General features: G+C 41.4%; 1 protein-coding gene across 1 annotated transcript in view; it reads left to right on the top strand.

Moving 5' to 3' along the window:
• Window positions 1–27,252, top strand: part of KCMF1 (potassium channel modulatory factor 1) — an 80,847-nt gene that overhangs the window by 29,085 nt on the left and 24,510 nt on the right. The window contains exon 2 of the mRNA XM_054475155.2: window positions 25,346–25,513. Within this exon, the coding sequence (XP_054331130.1) occupies window positions 25,346–25,513 (168 nt within the window). The remainder of the gene's footprint in view (window positions 1–25,345; window positions 25,514–27,252) is intronic.

Raw genomic sequence — 27,252 nt, 5'->3', positions numbered from 1 at the left:
TTGGTAGAGACAGGGTCTCACCATGTTGGCCAGGCTGCTCTCGAACTCCTGACCTCAAGTGAGCTGCCTGCCCTAGCCTCCCAAAGTGCTGGGATTACAGGTGTGAGCCACTGCACCCGGCCCCCAGCCTTACATAATTTTAAAGTTTTGGGTTTTTAGTTTCCTTCTTGAATGTCTGGTAGGAGGTTTAGAAAATCCTGTTGGGATGCTGAACAATTCTTTATTGCATTTTCTGTGCATTGCAAAACGCCTAGCATCTTTGGCACTTCTCCTCAATAAATGCCAGTAGAGCCCCTAATCATTGTGATGACCAAAAAATAGCCTCCATACAGTTCCAGAATGTCCTGTGTGGGTGATAGACCTCCCAGTTGAGAGCGATAGTGACTAAATTTATTTTACTGAGTTACAACCTGTAGTTTGAAAAACACACGATCACATGTTGCCTAGCAACATAGATACATTCTGAGATCCATTGTTAGACAGTTTCATAATCGTGTGAATATCATAGTGTACTAACACAAACCCCTACTGTACACCTAGGCTATATGGATAGCTTATTGTTTATCTAAGCTAGAAACCTGCATAATATGTTGCTGTACTCAATACTGTAGGCGGTTATAACACAATGGTATTTGTGGTTCTAAACATATCTAAACATAAAAAAGGTATCAGTAAAAATAAACTTGTGGGACCACCATCATATATGCAGTCCTTCATTGACCTAACCATGGTAGGCTTTGGCATCCTCCTCAAAACAGGTAGAAGAATTGATTGTATTAATAACATTATTGCAAATACAAAATTGTTACTTTCCTAGTATTGATGGACCTACTTCAGTTAGCTTTGTTCTTTACATTCTGGTTTTCAGTCTCCAGTATAAATATTAATGGCCCTACTAAATTCATTTAACCTCCAGTTTAGATGGTACCAGTGTCCTATGAAATATGCAGAAACCCTTTCAAAAGCATGTTTCAGTTTGTCTTTTAATCTCTGACCATAACGCATGCGTTGACAGAGCATTCACTGTACCATCAGAGAATCATCCTTTGAACCACCTGCCTCCTTGTTAGCTTACTTTTTAAAAATAAACTTTTATTTTGGGATAATTTTTGATTTACAGAAAAGTTGCAAAGGTAGTATAGAGACTTCCCATATATTCCTTACCTGGTTTTTCCTAATGTTAATAGTTTGCATTACATTGGTACATTTGTCAAAACTAAGAAACCAACACTGGTACATTATTACTAATAAAGCTCCTGACTTTATTGGGGTCTTACTGTGGTTTTTTTTTTTTCACTAATATCCCTTTTCTGTGTGGGATCCAAGATACCAGGTTGCATTTAGTGTCTCCTGGTTTTGACCTTAGTAGCTACAGAGAACTGAGTGTACTGCCTCTTTGTGATAGCTCTGTATGGAGCTGTGGCATCCCCTCAGTGTTGCCTGTTCCCAGCTCTTTTGCTAAACAGCCCATTTTGTCCTTTAGTAATTTCTCTTGGTGTAGTTTCTAGATACTTTGCCATTTTGTCTATATACTATATATACTAACTATATAACTATATATACTACTGTACTTGTTTCCCATTTTAAAACAAGACACACAGAACTGAATGTAGTTCTTCACATATGGTCTGGCAAGAGTAAAATATTGTAGATATATCACAGTTATGAATCTTGTATGGCTATTAATGCAACCTAAGCTTGCTTGTGTATTTGCTGGCATTTTTAGCAACTGCATCTCATCTTGGGCTAATATTGACGCTAAGGTTTTGCTTAGTTAATTAATCCAGGATTTCTTATCACATGAATTGTTTTATCCAAAGGCAAAACTTTGTACGAAGTCCTTTTAAAATTCATCTTGTTGGCCGGGCACGGTGGCTCACGCCTGTAATCCCAGCACTTTGGGAGGCCGAGGCGGGTGGATCACGAGGTCAGGAGATTGAGACCATCCTGGCTAACATGGTGAAACCCCGTCTCTACTTAAAAAAAAAAAAAAAAAAAAAAAAGCCAGGTGTGGTGGCGGGCGCCTGTAGTCCCAGTTACTCGGGAGGCTGAGGGAGGCTGAGGCAGGAGAATGGTGTGAACCCTGGAGTCATAGCTTGCAGATCGTGCCACTGCACTCCAGCCTGGGCGACAGAGTAAGACTCCGTCTCAAAAAAAAAAAAAAAAAATCTTGTTTTACATGCCCATTTGCCTCGCTTCAATCTCTGTTCTGTCATCTAGTATTTTAACTGTTTGTTTTATGCACAAGCTTATAAATGTTTGCTGTCATGTTCTTTTATTTTTTTTTATTTTTAATTTTTTTGTTTGTTTGTTTTAAATAGAAACAGGGTCTCCCTATGTTACCCAGGTGGGTCTCAAACTCTTGGGCTCTGGGAATCCTCCTGCCTAGGATTACAGGCGTGAGCTACCACAACTGGCCTACTGTCATTTTCTAAGTCACTAATAAAAACATATATAAAATAGGGTCAAGTACAGGACCTTACAGGCCCAAGATAACTGGGCAAATGAAAGAAGATGTAGCAAGCATGTAATTGTGTGAGGAAGCTAAAAAGGGTTAGCATAGGGTAAAGGCCCTGATTCTGCCTTACAGTAGTCACCCTTTATCTGAGGGGGACATTTTTCCAAGACCACCCAGTGGATGCCTGAACCTGTGGATAGTACTGAACCCTATGTATCCTGTTCTTCATCTGATAACCAGCTGCTAAGTGACTAGTGGGCAGGTATACAGCACAGATACACCAAGCAAAGGGATGATTCACCTCCGAGTGGAACAGTGCATGATTTCATCACACTATTCAAAACAGCATGTAGTTTAAAACTTATGAATTGTTTGTCTCTGGAATTTTCCATTTAATATTTTCAGACCACTGTTGACCACGGATAACTGAAACCTCAGAAAGCAAAACTTTGGGGCCGGGCGTGGTGGCTCACACCTGTAATCCCAGCACTTTGGGAGGCCGAGGCGGGCAGATCACGATGTCAGGAGATTGAGACTATCCTGGCTGACATGGTGAAAACCCATCTCTACTAAAAGTACAAAAAATTAGCCAGGCATGGTGGCGGGCACCTTGTAGTCCCAGCTACTCGGGAGGCTGAGGCAGGAGAATGGCGTGAACCCGGGAGGCGGAGTTTGCGGTGAGCCAAGATCGCGCCACTGCACTCCAGCCTGGGCAACAGAGCAAGACTCCATCTCAAAAAAAAAAAAAAAGCAAAACTGGGTTGGGAGGACTGCAGTATATTCTTACCTGTGGGTGGTGCCCAAGCTAGAACTCTTGCAGAGTGTGAGAACAACTGAATTTTTTGGAGGGGGGCAGGTGGGCACAGGGTCTGTCTTAACTGAGAATGAAGCCAGTTGTGATTCATAGGATTGTTCGCTTACCTTTTATATTACCGGTCATGCCTCAATCTTCTATCTTGAGATTTTCATGAGTCTTGCTTGAACTAGGCCTTTTTATTAATGACATTGAAAATTTTGGAGGACTGTAGGCCTATTTATTTATTTATTTATTTATTTTTTGAGATGGAGTTTCACTCTTGTCACCCAGGCTGGAGTGCAATCGCACAATCTCAGTTCACCGCAACCTCCGCCTCCCGGGTTCAAGTGATTCTCCTGCCTCAGCCTCTCAAGTAGCTGGGATTCAGCTCACTCCAGCCTCCGCCTCCCAGGTTCAAGCGATTCTCCTGCCTCAGCCTCCCAAGTAGCTGGAATTACAGGCATCTGCTACTGTGCCCAGCTAATTTCTGTATTTTTAGTAGAGACAGGGTTTCACCACGTTGGCCAGGCTGGTCTTGAACTCCTGACCTTACAAGATCCACCCGCCTCGGCCTCCCAAAGTGCTGGGATACAGGCATGAGCCGCCGTGCCTGGCCTAAATTATTATTTTTAATTGACACATGATAATTATATGTATTTCTAGGGTACATGGTGATATTTTGCTTTTTTATTTTTTATTTATTTATTTTTTTTTTTTGAGATGGAGTCTCACACTGTCTCCCAGGCTGGAGTGCAGTGGCGCGATCTCAGCTCACTGCAAGCTCCGCCTATTGGGTTCATGTCATTCTCCTGCCTCAGCCTCCCGAGTAGCTGAGACTACAGGCGCCCACCACCACGCCCGGCTAATTTTTTGTAGTTTTAGTAGAGACAGGGTTTCACCATGTTAGCCAGGATGGTCTTGAACTCCTGACCTCAGACGATCCACCTGCCTCGGCCTCCCAAAGTGCTGGGATTACAGGCATGAGCCACTGTGCCTGGCCTAGTTTTTTTTATTTTTAATTGATACATGATAATTATACATATTTCTAGGGTACATGGTGATACTTTGCTTTTTTTTTATTTTTTATTTTTTAATAAAGTAGAGATGAGGTCTCACTATGTTTCCCAGGATGGTCTCAAACCCTGGCCTTAAATGGTCCTCCCATCTTGGCCTCACAAAGTGCTGGGATTATAGGCATAAGCCACCACACCCAGCCCATAGTGATATTTCAGTAAATACATATAGTGTGTAATGACCAGATCTGGGTAATTAGTGTACCTATCACCTCAAACATTTACACTCATTTGTGTTAAGAGCATTCAAAATCCTCTCTTCCAGCTATTTGAAAATATACAATAAATTATTGTTGATTAGGCATACTTCTTTTATTTACCAAGCATGTGTTTGAATGACATACTTCCTCTTCAGTAATGCCTGGTCACATATCAGTTCCCATTTTTCTATTTTTTTTTCCCCTCCTACTGGTCTTTTTCTTAATGTTTAGGAGCCCATTGTTATATTTGTTACCGATATTTCTCCCTACTTGTTGTTATTTGAGTTTGTTTATGGAACCTTTTGCCAATATTAAAGTGTTATACTTATTTATGATCAGATTTACAGTGTGCTCCACCTTCCCCTATTTATAGTTTCACTTTCCTTATATTGTTTAGAAAGGCCTTACCCACTGAATATTCTCATTTTCTTTTAAGAAGTTTATGTCTTTTTAAAAAAATCTAAATAATATTTGCCATTTTAAAGACATATGGCCAGCCAGTTCTTTTCTTTGAGAGTGGAATTTTTATGTATGTGTGTGAAATGTGTCATAACATTTAGAAGAATGTACAAAAGTATGTATCCAGTAAAAAGAGAATAAAACAAACGTCCACACATCCACTACTCATATTAAGAAATAGAACATCTCGGCCAGGCGCAGTGCTCATGCCTGTAATCCCAGCACTTAGGGAGGCCGAGGCAGGTGGATCATCCGAGGTCGGGAGTTTCAGACCAGGCTGACCAACATGGAGAAACTCCATCTCTACTAAAAATACAAAATTAGCCAGGCATATGCCTGTAATCCCAGCCACTCAGGAAGGCTGAGGCAGGAGAATCGCTTGGACCCGGGAGCCAGAGATTGCAGTGAGTCGAGATCGCACCACTGCACTCCAGCCTGGGCAACAAGAGCGAAACTCAGTCTCAAAAAAAAAAAAGAAAGAAAGAAAGAAATAGAACATCTCATCCACGTGTCCATAACCACTAACTGGATCTTTGTTTTGATAATCCTCTTCCCTTTCTCTGCAGGTTTACTCCCAATATATCCATTTCTATCTGAGCCACATATTGTTTAGTTATGAAACATGGAATAGCAAGCCCAGGTCTCACCATGTGAGGAAAGAGCAGTTTGCACTATTAGGTGGAAGCCCTTAGAAGAGAAGCTGAACAGAGTCTGCCTTCAGCTTCCCCAAGTTTCCAAGAGTCTGGAGAAATCATTGGGCAAGGTCACAAATGCACCTTGGAAACTCAGGACCCAACATATATGGAGCGTTTAGCGGGGTTATTGTGTGGACCAGCTTGGATTTCCAGCACAGGGGTAGTCAGAGGACTGCCCTTCACTTGGCCCACCTCCAGCTCCCAGAAACAGGTCAGAGGGGGACACTCTCATGGGGTGAAATGAGATCAGCTGAACCTTTTTCCTTAAGGGGAGATCAGGAACTTCCACATCACTTGGGCAAGACCAGCCAAGTCCAGATAAGATACGGGGACTGGGCCCCAGATACTACTGTGTCCTCAGGTTAGAAAGAAAATGTATGATATTGTATGATTTTATGTATGTATGTGTAATTAATTCTTGTTATAGGTGCTAGTTGTGTTTTTCTTGTTGTTGTTGTTTTTGAGACAGAGTCTCTTGTCGCCCAGGCTGGAGTGCAATGGCGTGATCTCACTGCAACCTCCACCTCCTGGGTTCAAGCGATTCTCCTGCCTCAGCCTCCCAGGTAGCTGGGATTACAGGCACTGCCACCACACCTGGCTGATTTTTTTGTATTTTTAGTAGAGACGGGGCTTCACCATGTTGACCAGGCTGGCTTTGAACTCCTGACCTCAAGTGATCCACCCATCTTGGCCTCCCAAAGTGCTGGGATTACAGGCGTGAGCCACTGCGCCCAGCCACTAGTTGTGTTCTATAAAGTTTACATGAACACCAAGTTAGCAATTACTGAACCTCTGTTCCTAGAGGAAATTCAGGGTGAGATTCCTCTGAGCCTCTGGTTATAACATTTTTATCGATGAATCAATACATAACCTTGTTTTATGTGTATTTCTGCTAAAATATGTCACATATTATATATGATATATATTATGTGATATATGATATATATCATAATGTATATTATATGTGATATATATTATATATCATATATAAGATATATATCTCATATATCATATATATATATTTAGCAGCATTTCAGCACTACACTTGGGAGCCATTTAAATACCGAAACTACCAAGAAACAGCACAAAAAGGTGAAAACATGGGACTAAATAGACCATGACAACGACACTTGTTTACAAAATGAGAGCTGAAACAAGGAGGCAGAGCATTGCTTTGTTGGACCTGAGCTGGAAACATGTGTATCAAGCCACTCAACTTTCATGCTGCTCTGTGCCTGTTTTAGTCGCTCACTGGAAAGACTGAAAGCTCTGCAAGTATTGACATGTACCCTTTTCTTTTTTTTTTTTTTGTGGGGGGAGACAGTGTCTTGCTTTGTCTACCAGGCTGGAGTGCAGTGGCTCAATCTCACCTCACTGCAACCTCTGCCTCCTGGGCTCAGGCAGTCCTCCCCCGCTCAGTCTCTCAAATCGCTGGCAATTTTTTTGTAGATAGGAGGTCTTACTCTATCACCCTGGTTGGTCTCAAACTCTTGGGCTCTAGCAGTCTTCCCACCTTGGCCTCCCAAAGTACTGAGATTATAAGTGTGAGCCACCATGCCCAGCCTTGATATGTACTTTTGTATGTATATGTTATGGTTTGGCTCTGTATCCCCACCCAAATCCCATCTCAAATTGCAATCCTTATATGTCAGTGGGAGGTGATTGAATCATGAGGGCACACTTCCCCCTTGCTGTTCTTGAGATAGTAAGTTCTCATGAGAGCTGGTTGTTTGAAAGTGTGTGGCACTTCCCCCTTCGTACTGTCTCTCTCCTACTCCACCATTGTGAAGTAGGTGTCTGCTTCCCCTTCACCTTCTGCCATGATTGTAAGTTTCCTGAGGCCTCCCATGATTGTAAGTTTCCTGAGGCCTCCCAGTCATGTGTCCTGTTAAACCTGCAGAACTGTGAGTCAGTTAAACCTTTCTTCTTCATAAATTACCCAGTCTCAGGTAGTTCTTTATAGTAGTGTGAAAATGGACTAATACAGGAAATTGGTGCCAGGAAAGTGGGGCATTGCTGTACAGATGCCCTTTCAGTGAGGCCGTGCTGTACAGGGGCTCTTACAGCCTGGCAATTCCTATTCTCTGTTCTGGAAAGTTTTCTTGAATTACTCTGTTGGTTATTTCCTCCCTTCCATTTTTCTTACTTTGAGGATACTTAAGCTTCTGGAGTAGGGTTCCAGTTTTCTTCCATGTTCTAATTTCTGTCTCTTTCTCTCTTCCCCCCCTTCTTTCTTTTTTGTTTCCGGAAATGATATACTTACTTAATCCCTCTGTTTTCAATAAAATATGCACTTTATTCCATTTTCAATGATGCCTTGAGTTCCTAGGGGTCAGAGACCCTCTTTAATGAATAAACTTCTACTTTCCACTTGAAGTGCAGCATAATGTTGAAGAAGCAACTTAGAAATTTAACTGCTTCTTAAAGACCTTTTATCCATCTTCTATCCTTCAGCAGTTCTTCGCCCTAACTAGGGTTCCAGCAATGTTGCTGCCAGTCCCAGACATTTTGTTGAATTTGGTTTGTAAATTGGATTGTTTCTTAGCTTTCCCCTTTGCCCATACTGGGATTCAGCTCTTTCCAATCTCCTAATTCAGTTACCTAATTCTGCTTTTCAGCATCCAAAATTGTATTCCTGTTGTTTCTTTTTATTCTCTTTATCCTTTTGAAATTGTCTTTTATTTCAATTTCATTACAAAATTTTAAGAGTTTCAGAAAGCAACAAAATGAGATCTTACCTTAAGACTGTTCTAGGCCGGGCGTGGTGGCTCACCCCTGTAATCCCAGCACTTTGGGAGGCTGAGGTGGGATCACTTTAGGCCAGGAGTTCAAGGCCAGCCTGGGCAATGTGGTGAAACCCCGTCTCTGCTAAAAACACAAAAATTAGCTGGGTGTAGTGGTGCACACCTGTAACCCCAGCTACTTGGGTGGCTGAGGCATGAGAATTGCTTGAACCAGGGCATCAGAGGCTGCAGTGAGCCTAGATTGCCTCACTGTACTCCGGCCTGGTGACCTAATGAGACTGTTTTCAATAAAAAAGACTGTTCTAGACCTTATTTTCACAAAATTATGGCTGAGTCTCTCAAATGCCATTGTCCAGTACACCACTGTCCAGTGCAGTAGCCACCAGCCACATGAGCACTTGAAATGTGGCCAGTGCAATTGAGGAACTGAATTTTTAGTTTAATTTTAGTAGATTACATATAAATAGTGACATGTGCCTAGTGGCTACCATATTGGACAGCATACTTCTAGTAAAGTAAGTGAAGTAAGGAGTTGGAATGTAATTTCTAGTCAGTCTGTCTACCACAAGGAAGATTTTTTTTTCTGTTTCCTTCTTCTGATTTATTTATTCCTTTATATCAGTATGGAGTCGTGGATTCCTGTGTTATTCAGTGAGTTATAATCTATTACCTTTTTTCTTTTGAGACGGAGTCTCACTCTGTCATCAAGTTGGAGTGCAGTGGCATAATCTCAGCTCACTGCAACCGCCACCTCTCGGGTTCAAGCAATTCTTCCTCAGCCTCCCGAGTAGCTGGGACTATAGGCACGCACCACCACTCCCAGCCAATTTTTATATTTTTAGTAGAGATGGGGTTTCATCATGTTGGCCATGATGGTCTCGATCTCTTGACCTTGTGATCTGCCCGCCTCACTTCCCAAAGTGCTTGGATTACAGGCGTGAGCCACCGTGCCCGGCTAGTCTATTACTTTTATTATTTATCTTGATGCTCAAATTGTCCCAGGTTTGGTTGGTGAAACCCCTTTAAGGTTTCTTCTGTGTACTTTTGATATGTCCCCATCATTCTTCATTAGTCATTTCTAGACGATTCATTTTAGAATTGGATATATTACAGGCTCATGTATTTGACCTGCCCAACCCATAGAATCCTTCATTTCTGTGAGTAGCCCTGGTTCCTCTTAGTGGAGGATGCTGTTTAGACTTACTTGGTGCTTGCTTGGTATACTTGTTGTATCACTGCTTCTAGGCCCTGTCACCTGACAAGGCATTTTAATTGCTAATGGCTATTATTGGACAGTACAGATGTAAAACCATCATTGCAAAAAAGGAAAAACTTGAGTTACTAGAACTTAGGAGTTCAAAGGCCCACCTGCACATCTCCACACAGTTGGTATTTGGCCTTCTGAGCAGGATGCAACTAGCTGGTGATGAGAGTGCCTGAAGACGCTAGTGTTGGAGCTCTGGATGGAAGAAGACCTGCTGCTAGAAAGATGCTGACCTCTTCCCATTTTTTTCTGTCCCTCTGAAGCCTCCCATTGGCAGAGTGTAAACCAGAAGCAAGCTGCTAAGGGATTCTGAATAAATGAGTTGGCAGATCCTAGACCATGGTTTCTCAGCCTTGGCATCGTAGACATTTTGGGCCAGGGGGCTGTCCTGTGCTTTGTAGGATGTTTAGTAACATTCTTAGCTTCCACGAAATTGATGCCATTAGCCCCCAACTGAGAGTGTCTCCATACATTGCTAAGTGACCCCTAGGGGGCAACGTGGCCCCTGGTTGAGACCCATTTCCTAGACCCAGCAGAGGGGGCTTGGAGCTGAGAAACTGTAGTAATAACTAACGATCGACCTACTTTACTTCAAGTGTTCTTGAAATGTAGAGGAAGGGCAAAGGGATTATGTTTATGGGCCTGTGATGGTCCTGTAATGCAGAGAGATGATGCTTTTTCTTTTTCTTTTTCATTGACGAGGAAAGCAAAGATCAGGTAAGCAATCTCTATAGCCAGGCAAGAGTCAAATCGTGATAAAGTTGGTATTTGTTTACGTGCTCTTAAAGTGTGTTGTTGAATTTTCTGGGTTGGAGCTATTGCCATACTATTTTTTCATGAGTGAACTGTTTTTTGTGTGTTGCATTTCAGTCATTCTTGATGCATTGTTAATGAATATTAAAACCAGTATTTAAAAACTTTTAAATTTTGTATAATCATACTGTATTTGTATACCTTGGTTTGAGATTCACATCAAACTGTATAAGCACTATCCATTTTCCTCATTTTATGTTTATGCTTAGTCCTTTCCTTCTTTCTTTTCCATATTACCGTATATCACTCTCAGTGATACAAAGACATCCTCTCTCAGAGAAAGTCTCCCAAAGATCAGTTCATCCTAACCAACTGTTTACTGTACCTTTCAGCTTGCATGTCTTATCACCTCAAACCAAACATGTCTAAAATCAGACTCACATGCCTCCTAAACCAGACATAAACCACACCTCTTTTCCCCCAGTGCTAGAGTATTCTCTATACTTTGTATTAATTATTCCTACTCCTATCCAGAGCTTTATGTTTGTTGTAGGTCCCTTTATTTTAAAATCTGTGAAGAAACTGGAGCAGACATAAAGAAATGTAATTTAACAGTTGACGGTAGAATTTTGGAGGACTTGCTAACATTTTAAATTTGTTAGCCTACAAAACAGGGGCAAGTGACTTAGTTCATGTTTGTGGTGAGTTTTTGAGACTGGATTTAGAATAACTGCTCTGTATGTGGAGAACATTAGAACAAAGAGACCTGAAGTTATATTTCAGTGTCTTAGGATTTCAGGAACTGCTTGGTATGAAGAGTTGTGTCAGGGTGAGTCTGTTGTACTTCCCCAAGTAGAACAAGTCATCTTTCATCATTTTCATATGTTTGGCTTTGTTTCTGTAGATCTGTATCCCTTAGTCTTCATACTGTTTTAAATGCTTATTTACTTATCCTTAGTCCCCATTTAGGCTCTAAGTACTAGGTGGGTACTGCAAGTGCTCAAACATTTTGGTTGCTAGAAATAGTAGTGTTAAGTCAATGAGAAATGGTCTTAAAATATAGACCCAGGGTAGATCTTTTCCCACCTCAGTACAGTGAGCTGTCATGTGCCTTACTTGACTGGGAATCTATCACAAATACATGTGCAGACATTTCTAGTTTAGATAACATTAAAAAAACATTTAGTGAACAGTATGTATTCTGCTCCCTCCTTATACATCTTGTGGTACATTAAGGATTTCCAGTTTTCCTTTCCCTCAAACAGTTGCAGAAAGTCAGTATAAGAGTGTTTAGACTGGCGCAGTGGCTCATGCTTGTAATCCCAGCACTTTGAGAGGCCGAGGTGGGCGGATCAGGAGGCCGGTAGTTCGAGACCAGCCTGGCCAGCATGGTGAAACCCCGTCTCTACTAAAAGTACAAAAATTAGCCAGGCATGGTGGCATGCACTTGTAATCCCAGCTACTCGGGAGGCTGAGGTAGGAAAATCACTTGACCGTGGGAGGCAGAAGTGTCAGTGAGCCGAGATCGCACCACTGTACTCCATCCAGCCTGGGCGACAGAGCGAGACTCTGTCTCAAAAAAAAAATAGAATGTTTAAACAGTAGACCAAAAAATCCCAGGCAGGGGTGGGGGAGGGGAGACATTAAATGTGTTTCCCCCCTTTCATTGTTTGAAATGACATTATTCTCTTAACATGTAGTGTGTCTTTTCAGGCCAGAGGTCACCTGTTGCTGTGCATATATTATTAGCCGAGTATATGATGGGAAGGCTTTCTAAACAGCTCTTAGACCCTGTTTTCAGTGCTCAGTGGTATACAGTCTTTGCATTGCCTGTAAGTTGTGCCTGTAATTTTCAAAAAGTTGAGAAAACACTAGAGTAAGAACTTAAAATAGTGACTTTAAGTAGAGTGTTTTGTTTGCTGATAAACCTCTGAAAATAAATATCTGTAAGCACCTGCCTCAAGAGTAATTCCTCAATCTCAGGATTTCATTCCAGAAAAGTTACGTAATTAGTAGAATCTTCTTAAAAAATAAGAAGTCAAGGGAAAAACAATAAACAAGGCATTAAATATATATCTCCATATCATAATAAATAAAGTTCTGAAGGCATCTACTTCTGGGGAAAAAAGGATTATTATCAAAAGATATGCTTCAGTAGGCAACACTTTATCTTAATCACTGGTTTGCCACGTAATGGCTCTTTGCCTTTGGAGCAAATTACTTAGTGCCTGTGTGCCTCAGTTTATCCATCTGTAAAATAATCAACAGTTCAGTGACTAGGTCTTTAGCAGATTAAAAATCATCACCTTCCCTTAAAAGGGCTCTTCTTTTTTGGGAAAGTTGGAGCCTAAGCCAAGCTCTCTCTGCCTTGCTGCCACAGACCTGTCTGCAGAATTTTCAAAACAGAGCAGTTTCTATCTAGTGTGCATTGTTTAAAGCAACTAAACTGAATTGCACATGTATGTGGAAATACTGGTGTGTGCATGCGTGCGCACGCGTGTGTGTGTGTGTGTGTGTGTGTGTTTAAATAGAGATGAGGTCTTGCTATGTTGCCCAGGCTGGTCTCAAACTCCTGGGCTCAAGCAGTTCTCCCGCCTCAGCCTCCCAGTTTCCCTCAGCCTCCCAAAGCCACCTGTTTCCCACTAACCACCCTATTACATGTTAAAACTTGCAACCTAGTTCTCCTGGGCTACTGTTGCCACCTGGTGGCTTACTCCTAGCGGTATTTGGTACAGCATTTTTATCTACTTTTTTCTCCTGTAGAAAACAAGTACTTGCTCAGGGCCTTCTTTTTCTCCCCTCTACTTTCATTATTCAGTAATTCTTCTGTCAAGAAGTCTGTTATACGCAGAAGGCGGAGGTTGCAGTGAGCTGAGATTATACCACTGCACTTCAGCCTGGGCGACAGAGTGAGACTCCATCTCAAAAAAAAAAAAAGTCTGTTATAGACACACATTAATCCCCTCCCCCTTTCCCTTCTCTCTTTTTGAGCTCTTATCTAATTACTTTAGGAAAACATCCCCTTCTTTTCATTTGTTTAATTCATTCAACAGATATTATTGAATTCCCACATTGTCCCAGGCACTCTTTATCTACCTCCTCTTCCTTCATTTTATGAGTCAGAAAACAGCTCTAATCATGGCTGAGTATAATAGTAGATTGAGTAATATAGAAGCTCCTCTATTTCCAGATAAGAGGCTCTGAAAGGCTGTTCCTAAGCTCACTCATGAGCAAGTCCATTGTTGCTAAGATAAGTTTCTGTTTTCAGAACAGGGATGCATTTCTATGAACAAATAAAAGAGTGTAGATCAGTTCTTTAAAATGAGGCAAACCAATCAGTTATTCCAAAGTGGACCAAGTTCCTCTATACTGAAAACTTTTAGAAATGAATTAAACTTCCCTGTTTCACAAAGTTCATAAAGAACTCTTTAAATACAATATTTCACCCATTTTTCTGTTCACTTTGTTGGGCAGATCTGAACCAGCTTTAAATCATCTGTAGCCACAAAAGAAGTTTTATCACACTTTCCATCTACCTCATGACTTTGTGAAGATTGACAAAGTAATATATGTAAGTCATTAGGTACATAATTAAAAGTGAAGGAACTTGCTATTAAACCACTAGAGAGAACTCTGTGTGGCAAGAATTTTTATTCACTGCTGTGTCCTCAGCAAATATTTTTGTTCAGTGCTGTATCTTGGCATATAATAGATAATAAATAATGAAAGGATGGGTGGATGCTCCTTGTTGTTACATATCACAGAACTCACAGAATTCCACCTGGAAAAAAAAAAGTAGAAAAGCCGATTTCCAGTACAGAAAGGGTTGTTTTAAATGTTTTAAATGCTGAATGAATGTATCAGTTTCAAGTAAGACTACTGCGTGAAGACTACACATATTGCAAAACCTACTTACTAAGCTTCCCGGTTCTCTTTCTTCTGGATCTTGCTCCTGGATCATGCTCTCCCCCTTTTTCATTTCTCTTTCTCTGCTGTGGAATCTCTTTAGCCATAGGTTTTCTCTTGAAGAGTATGTTTGTACGGGTTTCGATACCCCATTTCTCTCTCCTCTTGAATCTGTCCCTTAAACACAGGGCATAGGTTTTTAAAAATATGCATATATAGAGTTATATGTATATTTAATAGATCTTTTTATTCTCTTCCTATTTCTAAAAATAACTAAGGAAAGCTCTGTAAAAACAAAAACAAAAACAGACAAACCCTAGAGTTTCTTTTTATTTTGGCAAGGGATGATTTATATTTCCTCTGTGATTCTTAAGTAGAAGATGAACAAGCTCTCCACTCCTGATCTAGGCTCCCAGTTTATGAAGCATTATAAACTTTGTCTTAGATTTCCTTTCTCCAGCAGTTTCACATCTGGAAGTATCCTTTGACCATTTTCTTTAAGCAAAATAATTCTGGTTATTTCTGCTTTTCATTGAGTTACTTATACCATAGTTCATCTTTTTTTTTTTTTTTTTTTTTTTTTTTTTTTTTTTTTTTTTTGAGAGAGTCTCGCTTTTTCACCCAGGCTGGAGCACATTGGCACAATTTTGGCTCACTGCAACCTCTACCTCCTGGGTTCAAGTGATTCTGCCTCAGCCTCCCGAGTAACTGGGATTACAGGCACCCGCCACCACACCTAGCTAATTTTTGTATCTTTAATAGAGACAAGGTTTCACAATGTTGGCCAGGCTGGTCTTGAACTCCTGACCTTAGGTGATCCATCCACCTCAGGCGTGAGCCACTGTGCACTGTGCCCATCTTTTTTACTTGCTTTCGTGTTCATCTAAGATCCTCTTCTAAGGGTTGCACAATTTTTCAACTGCTTAAATGCAGAGTCTCTTCTTGGAGATTGTCTGTCATTTAATAGTATTGTTCTCTGTGCAGTTCTCAGTATCAAAATTATATAGCCTATGTGAGACACACCCTTTTTAAAAAAAAGTCACACTTGGAGAGATGCAAGGGCCTTGAAGAGAGAATACACAGACATTTCACAGAAGTAGAAAAGAGGCCCTCCCTCCTTCCACCCCACCCCCGCAAATCACATGATAGCTAGAAGTCAAAATCGCTGTCAATGGCAAGTGCTATATAATCCCAGGCCTTCAAATTCCAAATGAGGTCGACTTCCTGTTGTATTCTTTTTTCCATGTGTTTCTTGAAGGTAACTTGCCCTTTGTTTACCTTTTCTTTCCCATCAACTCTCTATTCCGTAGCTAAAAACTAATTTTATTAAAAAGTAAAAGGTATACCAACCTTAGATTTTCTCCTTTAAAAAGCTGTAAACGAATATTAAAAACCTCTTTTATTTTTATTTTTTTAATAAGAAAGAAAAGACTACGTATTATTTCAGTGGCTTTTTAAAAATGTGTTCCCACTAGAGGGCATCCTTTTCTCCTTAAAATTTTAGTTCATAGCTTTCATCTTTTTACAGAACTGCTAAATACAAGATATATGCTGATAATATGAATGTGTTCAGATATAACTTTCTCAGACAGGTGGTTGTCAGATATACACCATTTTTTTCATTTAGGTTTTACCTGTGACAGTGTTGAAAAAGGGGTTAAACTGTATGTCTTAGCATTTTCATTTATCTTGCTAGGTGAACTTGATTGGATGGGGGATTACAAATATAACACCGTATAACCTTATGATGTAGCTTGTTCAAGTTACCATTTACAAACTAGTGATTTCTCAACTTCTTTATGACACAGCTTCTTTATGACTAAGCTAGTTTTTTTTTTTTTTTTTTTTTTTTTTTGAGAAGGAGTCCCGCTCTGTCACCAGGCTGGAGTGCAGTGCACGATCTCGGCTCACAGCAACCTCTGCCTCCTGGGTTCAAGCGATTCTCTTTCCTCAGCCTCCCGAGTACATGGGATTACAAGTGCACCATGCCCGGCTAATTTTTGTATATTTAGTAGAGATGGGGTTTTGCCATGTTGGCCAGGCTGGTCTCGAACTCCTGACCTCAGGTGATCCACCCGCCTCGGCCTCCCAAAGCCCTGGGATTACAGGCATGAACCACTGTGCCCAGCCAGAACTTTGATTTTTTAATGTCTTAAATACAGTGTACTGATATCTCATCAGAAGCAATTTCATTCTTCCTGTGAAGGAATTGATAGTTTTACATATGCCATGTATCTGTTCTGTTTCAGATTTCTCTGACTTCCTGATACCACGTAGAATCACTATTGTTAACCAAGGGACTGCAGCCAAGAGCTAACTTATTTCCTCCCATAGGAACTTTAGATTACCTGTAGTTGACAGTAGCGGAGCAGATTTTGTTAGTCTGTGTCATAAAATGACACAAATTCTGACACATATGCTTAGGAGGGCCTCTGTATTGAATGAAAGTCATTCTAAAGGGGACAATGGGCTACTATTGAGAAACTGAAAAAGCCTGTGCTTCTGTACTTTTATTTAGAGACTTAGGTGGTATGGAATGTTCTATAAAATTAAATATTAACTTCAACAAGTTTATGACAACAGAAGGAATTAAAGGACAGAGCTTTCGTAAACAAAACAATGAGAAAGGATGATAGCAGGCTGTATGGAAAAACTGTATGTTATAAAACATTTTTACTTCCCTCGACTTCTTATTCATAGTATGCTAATCACCAAAAAACCCTCTGTAGCATGCCTGCCACATAGATTATTATTAATAAAGTGAATCTTACGTTGTAAGAAACCCTGCTGTAAACTTACGTGTTTGACTTAAATATATATATGTGTGTGTGTATATACATATATATGTGTGTGTATATATACATACATGTGTATATGTGTGTATATATACATATATACATATATATGTGTCTACATATATACATTTATGTGTGTCTATATACATATATATGTGTATATATACGTATATGTACTATATATGTGTATATATGTGTGTGTATGTATACATATGTGTAACGTGTATATATATACATATGTATATATGTATCTGTATTTGAAATACTGACCTTGAATCATAAAAGGCCTTTCGGTGTTTGAGAAGCTAAAAAATATATATTACAGAAATGATTTTATCAAAAATAGATAGTAAATTTAAAAAAACAAACCCTGTTTCCTTTTTAAAGGGCTTACAGTTACGGAACTCTAGCTGGGTTTAAGTGAAGCCTGAGTCTACGACCGCCTATCCCTTATGTGAACCATTTAGGTAGCTTTGAATTAAATCACAAGAGTAGAGTGAGCAAGGGATAAGTATCAGCATCTTTTTACTGAAAGATAGAGTGTTTATCAGTATCACCATGCACAGTTGCCTTAAGCTTTGTTCATCTATACTTGCCAGTAGGCATCCCCACCTCAGAAAGAAAAGGCAGGCCTGCAGAATGTCAGGCTACACACCAAAAAGTTCAGAGCTGGGTTTACCTTCCTGGCACCTAAATTCACACTACAATTGTTTGTCAATATTATTATACTATCATGTTAAACTTTCATTTGTGAACCTAAATAGATATAATAGGTATCTCCCCCATTCAGTGTTATGCTTAAAGCATCGTCATGCATGGAAGCTATTTTGTTTTTTGTTTTTATTTGAGGTAGGGTCTCACTCTGGCACCCAGGCTGGAGCGCAGTGGCACAGTCTCCGTTCACTGCAGCCTCAACCTCCTAGACTCAAGTGATCCTCCCACCTCAGCCTGAGAAGGAGGGTCTACAGGTGCTCACCACCACACCTGGCTAATTTTTGTATGTTTTTTGTAGAGACTGGGTTTCTCCATGTTTCCCAGGCTGGTCTCAAACTCCTGCACTCAAACAATCTGCCCCCCTTAGTCTCCCAGAGTGTTCATATTGATTACAGGCCTGAGCCACTGCGCCTGGCCTGGAAGCTATTTTGAATAAGAAAATTTTTAAGTATTCCATCTCTTTGCTCAAGTATCTTTTTTAGTAATACTTTCTTTGCCCACGCTGTCCTTCACTGCTTTATGTTTCTCCATAGCACTTACTTCCCACCTTGCTCTACAGCTTTTTTTCTTTTTTTGGAGTCAGGGTTTGCTCTGTCTCCAGGCTAGAGTGCAGTTGCATGATCATAGCTCCCAGCAGCCTCGACCTCCTGGGCTGAAGCAATTCTCCCACTTCAGCCTCCTGAGTAGCTGGGACTACAGGCATGCACCACCACACTTAGCCAACTTTTATTTTTATGCTTGTCTTCACGCACTAAATGTTAGTTTCTTGGGGGCAGGACTTTGTTTTGTTCATTGCTGTATCCTCAGCACCTAAAACATATTACATATTAGATAATCAATATTTGTTGAATTTGCTGAAAAATTGCTGCCATGATGCCATCATTTGGTTGTCTTAAGTTGATCGGGGAGTCTCACTGCAGCTTTTGAGATCTCAAGGATCTCGAAGGATATTTTCAAAACTAATTTAAAAGGTTGTGTATATTATTGAGATCAAATTGTATTCTGGGAAAGTGATAAAATAATCTTACTGCAGCCAGGCGCAGTGGCTCACGCCTGTAATCCCAACACTTTGGGAGGCCAAGGCGGGCGGATCACGAGGTCAGAAGATTGAGAACATCCTGGCCAATGTGGTGAAACCCTGTCTCTACTAAAAGTACAAAAATTAGCCGGGCGTGGTGGCAGGCGCCTGTAGTCCCAGCTTCTTGGGAGGCTGAGGCAGGACAATGGCATGAACCCAGGAGACAGAGCTTGCAGTGAGCCAAGATTGCGCCACTGCACTCCAGCCTGGGCAACAGAGCGAGACTGTCGCGAAAAAAAAAAAAAAATTTACTGCATCTGAATGAGATAATACTACCACTTTAAAATTTAGGACTTTCATGTCTTTTTTTTCTCATTTGATTCTCGTAACAAACTTCATAGATGAAGAAAAATTGAGCAGAGAACGTTGATTTGTCTAAGTGCTTATTGTTAATGGCTAGGTAATAACAGGGAATCCCATGGTTTTTTGTTTTGTTTTTGAGAAGACATCTTGCTCTTGTTCCCCAGGCTGAAGTGCAATGGTGCGATCTCAGCTCGCTGCAACCTCTGCCTCCCGGGTTCAAGCAATTCTCCTGCCTCAGCCTCCCGAGTAGCTGGGATTACAGGTGCCTGCCACCACGCCTGGCTAATTTTTGTATTTTTAATAGAGATGGGGTTTCACCATGTTGGTCAGGCTGGTCTTGAACTTCTGGCCTCAGGTGATCCACCTGCCTTGGCCTCCCAAAGTGCTGGGATTACAGGTGTGAGCCACCGCGCCCGACCTGTTTTTTTTTGTTGTTGTTGTTTTTTGTTTTAATAAAAACATATTCATTCAACAAACAATAAGACTCTACAACCTAGGCTGGTCTCGCTGGCTCATGCCTGTAATCTCAGTGCTTTGGGAGGCTGACACAGGCAGATTGCTTGAGTCCAGGAGTTCGAGACCAGTCTGGGCAACTTGGCGAAATCCCATCTCTACAAAAAAATACAAAAATTATGCGGCCGTGGTGGCGCACACGGGTAGTCCCAGCTACTCAGGAGGCTGAGGTAGAAGGATTGCTTAAACCCAGGAGGTCGAGGCTGTAGTGAGCCGCGATTGTGCAACTGCTCTCCAGCCAGGGTGACAGTGAGACCTTGTCTCAAAAATCTACAATCTGCCAAAACTATGTTGGTTTTCCAGTTTTCCACCTTGAACTGACAGCCCAAAGGTTGTTGTAAACAATTCCAGCTTTGCTTTCTATTTTTTGTTTGTTTGTTTGTTTTTGTTTGGAAGGGGAAGGAAGGGACTTTTAAAAATAAAATATTGGTTGGATATATGAGAATTTTCATAAAATAAATGCAAAAGAGAAGAATGGTACCTCAGATCCTCTTGGCCAGATGTAAAAACGTTACATTTCAAGATCCCTAAAAGCTTCACATACTCATCTCTTCATCCCCTTAACCCCCAGAGGGAGCCACTGACCAAAATTTTATCGTTCCCTCATTTTCCTTTTATAGTTTTACTACATGTTTGATTTCTTAAACTAGATACTGGTTTTCAACTTTATACTGTATGTATTCTTTTTTTTTTTTTTGAGACAGAGTCTCGCTCTGTTGCCCAGGCTAGAGTGCAGTGGCTGATCTCAGCTCACTGCAAGCTCCGCCTCCTGGGTTCACGCCATTCTCCTGCCTCAGTCTCCCCAGAAGCTGGGACTGCAGGCGGCCGCCATCACGCCCGGCTAATTTTTTGTATTTTTAGTAGAAACGGGGTTTCACCGTGTTAGCCAGGATGGTCTCAATCTCCTGACCTCATGAGCCGCCCGCCTCGGCCTCCCAAAGTGCTGGGATTACAGGCGTGAGCCACCGTGCCCGGCCTATACTGTATGTATTCTTTGAGATTTCCTTTCACTCATCTGAGGCAGATGTTCTTACCGTTGCTGTGATTCATTCTTTTTCCAGTTCATTCTGTGCATATTGAACTGTTGAGCCTTTGAATCTGAATAGCCTTTTTTTTTTTTTTTGAGACGGAGTCTCGCACTTTCTCGCCCAGGCTGGAGCGCAGTGGCGCGATCTCGGCTCACTGCAAGCTCCGCCTCCTGGGTTAACGCCATTCTCCTGCCTCAGCCTCCTGAGTAGCTGGGACTACAGGCGCCCGCCACCACGCCCGGCTAATTTTTTTTTGTATTTTTAGTAGAGACGGGGTTTCACCGTGTTAGCCAGGATGGTGTCGATCTCCTGACCTTGTGATCCGCCCGCCTCGGCCTCCCAAAGTGCTGGGTGGGATTACACGCGTGAGCCCCCGCGCCCAGCCCCTGAATAGCCTTTTTAAAATTCAGTTACAAAAACTGCCGTCAACATTCTTCCACATTCTCTAGGTGCACAAAGACAAAAGATTCCCCCTGGGAATGTATTTAAGAGTGAAATTACGGTATCATAGGAGGTACATGTGTTTATATGAACAAATTTTTCAAAGTGGTTGTGCTGATTTACACTCCTACCAGCAGAGTATAAGCACTTCTGCTGCCCTTTATCTTCACTAACACTTGATATCATGAAACTTGTAGTTTCTTACCGGTTTGGTAAATGTAAAATGCTAGCTCACGGATGTTAATCATGCACTTCTTTGATGACTAATGAGATTGAGCATCTTTTCATGTGTTTACTGGCCATTTATGTTTGTTGTTCTTTGAGTGCCCTTTGACAGGTTTCTCCATTTTTCTATTGAGCATTCATCATTTATTTACTGATATGTAAGAGTTCATAATGCATTCTGAATACCAAACTTTTGTCTGTCATGTATGTTGTACATATCGCCAGTTTCTGAACCTTGCATTTTCAATCAATGTAGGCTGTTAAAAGACGAAGAAAAAGGCAGAGCGTGGTGGCTCACGCCTGTTGTTAATTCCAGCACTTTGGGAGGCCCAGGCGGGCAGATCACCTGGAGTTCGAGATCAGCCTGGCCAACGTGGTGAAACCGTGTCTCTACTAAAAATAGAAAAATTAGCCGGGCATGGTGCCGGGTGCCTATAATCCCAACTCCTTGGGAGGCTGAGGCAGGAGAATTGCTTGAAACCAGGAGGCGGAGGTTGCAGTGAGCCAAGATCTCGCCATTGCACTCCAGCCCGGGCGACAGAGTGAGACTCCATCTCAAAAAAACAAAAACAAAAGACGAAGAAAAAGTCTTAGCATAGTTGGACTTATCTCTTAGTTTTTGATTTGGAGAGAGAGAGTGTGTGTGTGTGTGTGTGTGTTTGAAAGAGAAAGATTTAAGAAATTGTTTTCTACTTTAGACTCAGAAAAATATTCTATATTGTCTTCTAGAGATATTTTTCATTGTTCTTTTGAATCTGCCTTTAAACCATGTGGAATTGATTTTTCGTGTGTATAGGATGTGGGGAGAGATCCAATTCTGTTTTCCCCACATGCAGATACTCACCTGTTCAGCACCATTTATTGTCCATTCCCTTCTTTTCTCAGTGCTCTTTAGTGACCTTGCTGTCGTAAAATAGATTTTAACCTCTGCTTCTGGGCTTTCCATTCTATTCCATAGGCCAGTTTGTCTCTACCCTGGTGCCATTCCATCTTATTATAGTTATTATAGGTTTATTATTTGTTATTGTGTTACTTATTATTTATTAGTGTAGCTCTTGATATATAAAACAAGTCCCTCTATCTCGTTTTTCTTGGGAGCATCTTGACTGTCCTTGGCCATTTTTGTACCTTGCATCAACATTTGAGTCAGCTTACCATGCCCCACAAAAAAGTTCTTTTTAAATTTTTGTTATTAATTGTATTGAATCCACAAATCTGTTGACATTTTATTATGAACCTTCCAGTCCATGAAGTTGGTATTTGTATTTTTTAAAGTCCTTTAGTGTCTTTGAATACATTTTTACTAATTTGCTTCATAAAGGGCTGCCTATCTTTGGTTAGATTTATTCAGAGGCACTTTTTAAAAATGCTGTTGCAAATGGCGTATTTTTTTATTGCAGTAAAATATACATAACATAAAATTTATTTTAACCCCTTTTAGGTGTACAATTCAGTAGCATTAAGTATATTCACATTCTTGGAACCATCACCACTGTCCATCTCCAGAATTCTCTTCCATTATCCCAAACTTGAAAACTCTCTACCCACTAAACCGTAACTCCCCGTTCTCCCTTTCCTCAAGCTTCTGGTAACCACTGTTCTACTTTCCTTCTCTCTGAATTTGACACATCTAGATGGAATCACAAATGACATTTTTTTATTTTTTTGAGATGGAGTCCCGCTCTGTCACCCAGGCTGGAGTACAGTGGCGCAATCTCAGCTCACTGCAACCTCTGCCTCCTGGGTTCAAGTGATTCTTTTGCCTCAGCCACCTGAGTAGCTGAGATTACAGGCACACACCACCATGCCTCACTAATTTTTTTGTAATAAATGACATATTTTTAATAATATGTTTTTCTGTCTGTTTTGCAGTGAAGAAATACAATCAGTACTTTATTTAGGTCTCTAACAGCTTTGCTTACTACTTCTAATAACTTAGCTGTATTTGGGTTTTCAGCATAAACAAGCATATCACATGTGAATAAAACTATGAAACCCACCTACTGAATTTTAAATTTTAACTTTTTTTTTTTATTTTTTAAAGACAGAGTCTCACTCTGTCGCCTAGGCTGGAATGCAGTGGCATGATCTTGGCTCACTGCAACCTCCCGCCTCCTGAGTTCAAGCCATTCTTCTGCTTCAGCCTCCCAAGTAGCTGAGATTATAGGCGCTCACCACCACGCCCGGCTAATTTTTGTATTTTTAGTAGAGATGGGGTTTCACCAGGTTGGCCAGGGTGGTCTTGAACTCCTGACCTCAGGTGATCCGCCTGCCTCAGTCTCCCAAAGTGCTGAGATTACAGGCATGAGCCACTGCGCCTGGCATATTTTAACTTTTTTCTTTTTTTTTTTTTTTAACAAATAGAGATGAGATCTTTCTGTGTTGCCTTGGCTGGTCTTAAACTCCTGGCTTCAAGCAGCCCTCTTGTCTCAGCCTCCCAAAGTGCTGGGATTACAGGTGTGAGCTATGGCACCCAGCCCTGTTCAAGCTTCTTTTTTTCCTTTATCATTATTATTATTATTATTTTAATTTTTATTTTTTCCAGACAGGGTCTTGTTCTGTTCCCAAGCTGGAGTGCAGTAGTGTGATCATGGTCACTGCAGCTTCGAGCTGCTGGGCTCAAGCATTCCTCCCACCTCAACCTTCCAAGTAGCTAGGGCTACAGGCACAGGCCACAATGCCCAGCTAATTTTTAGATTTTTTTGTAGACAGGGTCTCTCTGTGTTGTCCAGGCTGGTCTTGAACTCCTGGCCTCAAGCCATCCCCCTGCCTCGCCTTGCCAAAGTGCTTGGGATTATAGGTGTTAGCTACCACACCCAGTTATTTCTTTTAACAGGTTAAGAATTATTTGATGTCCAATTCTGATATGAACTCATGACTGATTCTGCTGCTCCTGCTAGTTCTTTCTGATGGTGCTTTGTTTTTTTGTGTGTATTTTATGGTTTAAATTATGAACTTATTCCTTGAATGTTTATATATGCCAGATGCTTGGTATCAATTCTAATTTAAGACCACTTACAATTCTTGACCCAAGGTCTTTGGAACCATTTGATAGAATTTGGGCTATAAACCCATTGAGGACTGGTTTGTGGTTATGGCTTTTTGTTGTTATTTTGTGCCCCCAGGGCAGGGGGCTTTTACTAGGGTAATTTTTGTAATCCCCTAGGGAGGATTCTACCCATGCATTGAGAGTATATCAGGGTCTTGGTTTTATGAGGAATCTTCTGTTAATTATCCCACCTTCTCTAGGCCTTTGTCCAGTAATGCTGTGGAACTGAAGCTTAGACTTTTACCTGCTTTAGCAAATACCCTCATGGTGAAAAGCCTTCTTTAGTGCTTCCAGTCACCAGTCTTCTTTACCTTCTTGCTGGCTTATCAAGCCTTTTTTTTTTTTTTTTTTTTTTGAGTCAAAGCCTCGCTCTGTTGCCCAGGCTGGAGTGCGGTGGCGCGATCTCAGCTCACTGCAACCCTACCTCCTGGGTTTAAGCAATTCTCGTGCCTCAGCCTCCCAAGTAGTTGGGATTACAGGTGCCAGCCACCACACCCAGCTAATTTTTGCATTTTTAGTAGAGACAGGGTTTCAACATGTTGACCAGGCTGGTCTTGGACTACTGACCTCAAATGATCCACCCGCCTCGACCCCCACAAAGTGCTCAGATTACAGGCGTGAGCCACTGCGCCCGGCCCGTATCAGTCATTTTAAATTATTTTCATCTGGAGTATAAATCAGAGTAATGAATCCAGCACATGGCTAAAAATTCCCGTTATCATTTTACTAAGTCATTTCTGGTCATTTTGGAAAGGATATACGGGGTTAAGTGAGCACCTGAAACATTCATAAAAGTGAAATCAAGAGTGGCCTTTACAACTGGTAACTAAAGATATTTCTTTTTTTTATAGGTGTCAGCTGTGATGCATGTTTAAAAGGAAATTTTCGAGGTCGCAGATACAAGTGTTTAATTTGCTACGATTACGATCTTTGTGCATCTTGTTATGAAAGTGGTGCAACAACAACAAGGCATACAACTGACCACCCAATGCAGTGCATATTAACAAGGGTAGATTTTGGTAAGTAATTAAAAATTTAATGAATTACATCATTTAGAATTTTATGTACATTGAAGAAGTAAAGGCAAAGTGTTCTAAAGCTCCCCAGCAGCATACCATAAGCCCCAAATTCATTAAACATGAAATAAATCTTACTTTTTTGAGAGATGGAGTCTCGCTCTGTCGCCCAGGCTGGAGTGCAATGGCACGATCTTGGCTCACTGCAACCTCCACCTCCCTGGTTCAAGCAATTCCCCTGCCTCAGCCACCCGAGTAGCTGGGATTACAGGTGCACACCACCACACCTGGCTAATTTTTTTGTATTTTTAGTAGAGACAGGGTTTCACCGCGTTGGCCAGACTGGTCTCGAACTCCTGACCTCAGGCAATCCGCCCGACTCAGCCTCCCAAAGTACTGGGATTACAGGCGTGAGCCACTGTGCCTGGCTTTTTTTTTTTTTTTTTTTTTTTGAGGAGTCTTGCCCTGTCGCCTAGGCTGGAGTGCAATGGCGTGATCTCAGCTCGCTGCAACCTCCATCCCCCAGGTTCAAGCAATTCTCCTGCCTCAGCCTCCCAAGGAGCTGGGATTACAGGCGTGCACCACCATGCCTGGCTGATTTTTTGTATCTTTAGTAGAGATAGGGTTTCACCATGTTAGCCAGGCTGGTCTTGAACTCCTAACCTAATGATCCACCTGCCTCGGCCTCCAAAGTGCTGGGATTACAGGTGTAAGCCACCACTCCTGGCCTTACTTTTTACATACTAAGTAATTCTGTCTGTTCATCTTAATCATAGTTTACTTGTTTAAAAAAGCCATTCAGAAATACACACAACTGACAAGGTATGAAATAGAAGAGTGCTTCAGTAAAGAAGAAGTGCTTTTGTTTTTGCTATTAACACACAAATAATAGCTTTTTTTAAATTTTATTTTTTAAATTTTTTAAAGATAGAGTCTCACTCTGTCGCCCACGCTGGAATGCAGTGTCCGGATTTCGGCTCACTGCAACATCTGCCTCCTGGGTTCAAGCAATTCTCGTGCCTCAGCCACTTGAGTAGCTGAGACTACAGGTGTGTGCCACCGCGCCCAGCTAATTTTTTTGTATTTTTAGTAGAGATGAAGTTTCACCATGTTGGCCAGGCTGGTCTTGAACTCCTGACCTCAAGTTATCCACCTGCCTTGGCCTCCCAAAGTGCTGGGATTACAGATGTGAGCCACCATGCCCAGCAATAATAGCTTTTGTAGTGACCAGAAAACAGATTGTTGGCTGGGTGTGGTGGCTCACGCGTGTAATCCTAGCACTTTGGGAGGCTTAAGATGGTCAGATCACTTGAGCCCAGGAGTTTGAGACGAGCCTGGGCAACATGGCAAAAACCCTGTCTCTGCATCCACCCGCGAAAAATACAATAAATTAGCTGGATGTGGTGGCACACATACATCCGTAGTCCTAGCTACTTGGGAGGCTGAGATGGGAGGATCACTTCAGCCCAGGAGGTCGAGGCTGCAGTGAGCCCTGATTGTGCCACTACATTCCAGCCTGGCCAACAAAGCAAGACGCTATCTCAAAAAAAAAAAAAAAAGGGCAGATTGTTTCTACAGTTGATTAGAAGACATTGGAAGAAAATATATAAATGTTTCATGCTATATTTTTTTTTTTTTTTTTTTTTTGAGACAGCGTTTCACTCTTGTCACCTGGGCTGGAGTGCAATGGCGCCATCTCAGCTCACTGCAACCTCCACCTCCTGGGTTCAAGCGATTCTGCT

The sequence above is a fragment of the Pongo pygmaeus genome, chromosome 12 (genome assembly GCF_028885625.2).
Source record: "Pongo pygmaeus isolate AG05252 chromosome 12, NHGRI_mPonPyg2-v2.0_pri, whole genome shotgun sequence".
NCBI lineage: Eukaryota > Metazoa > Chordata > Mammalia > Primates > Hominidae > Pongo > Pongo pygmaeus.
Note: the sequence above shows the minus strand (reverse complement) of the source record. Positions and strands in the feature narration are given on the sequence as shown.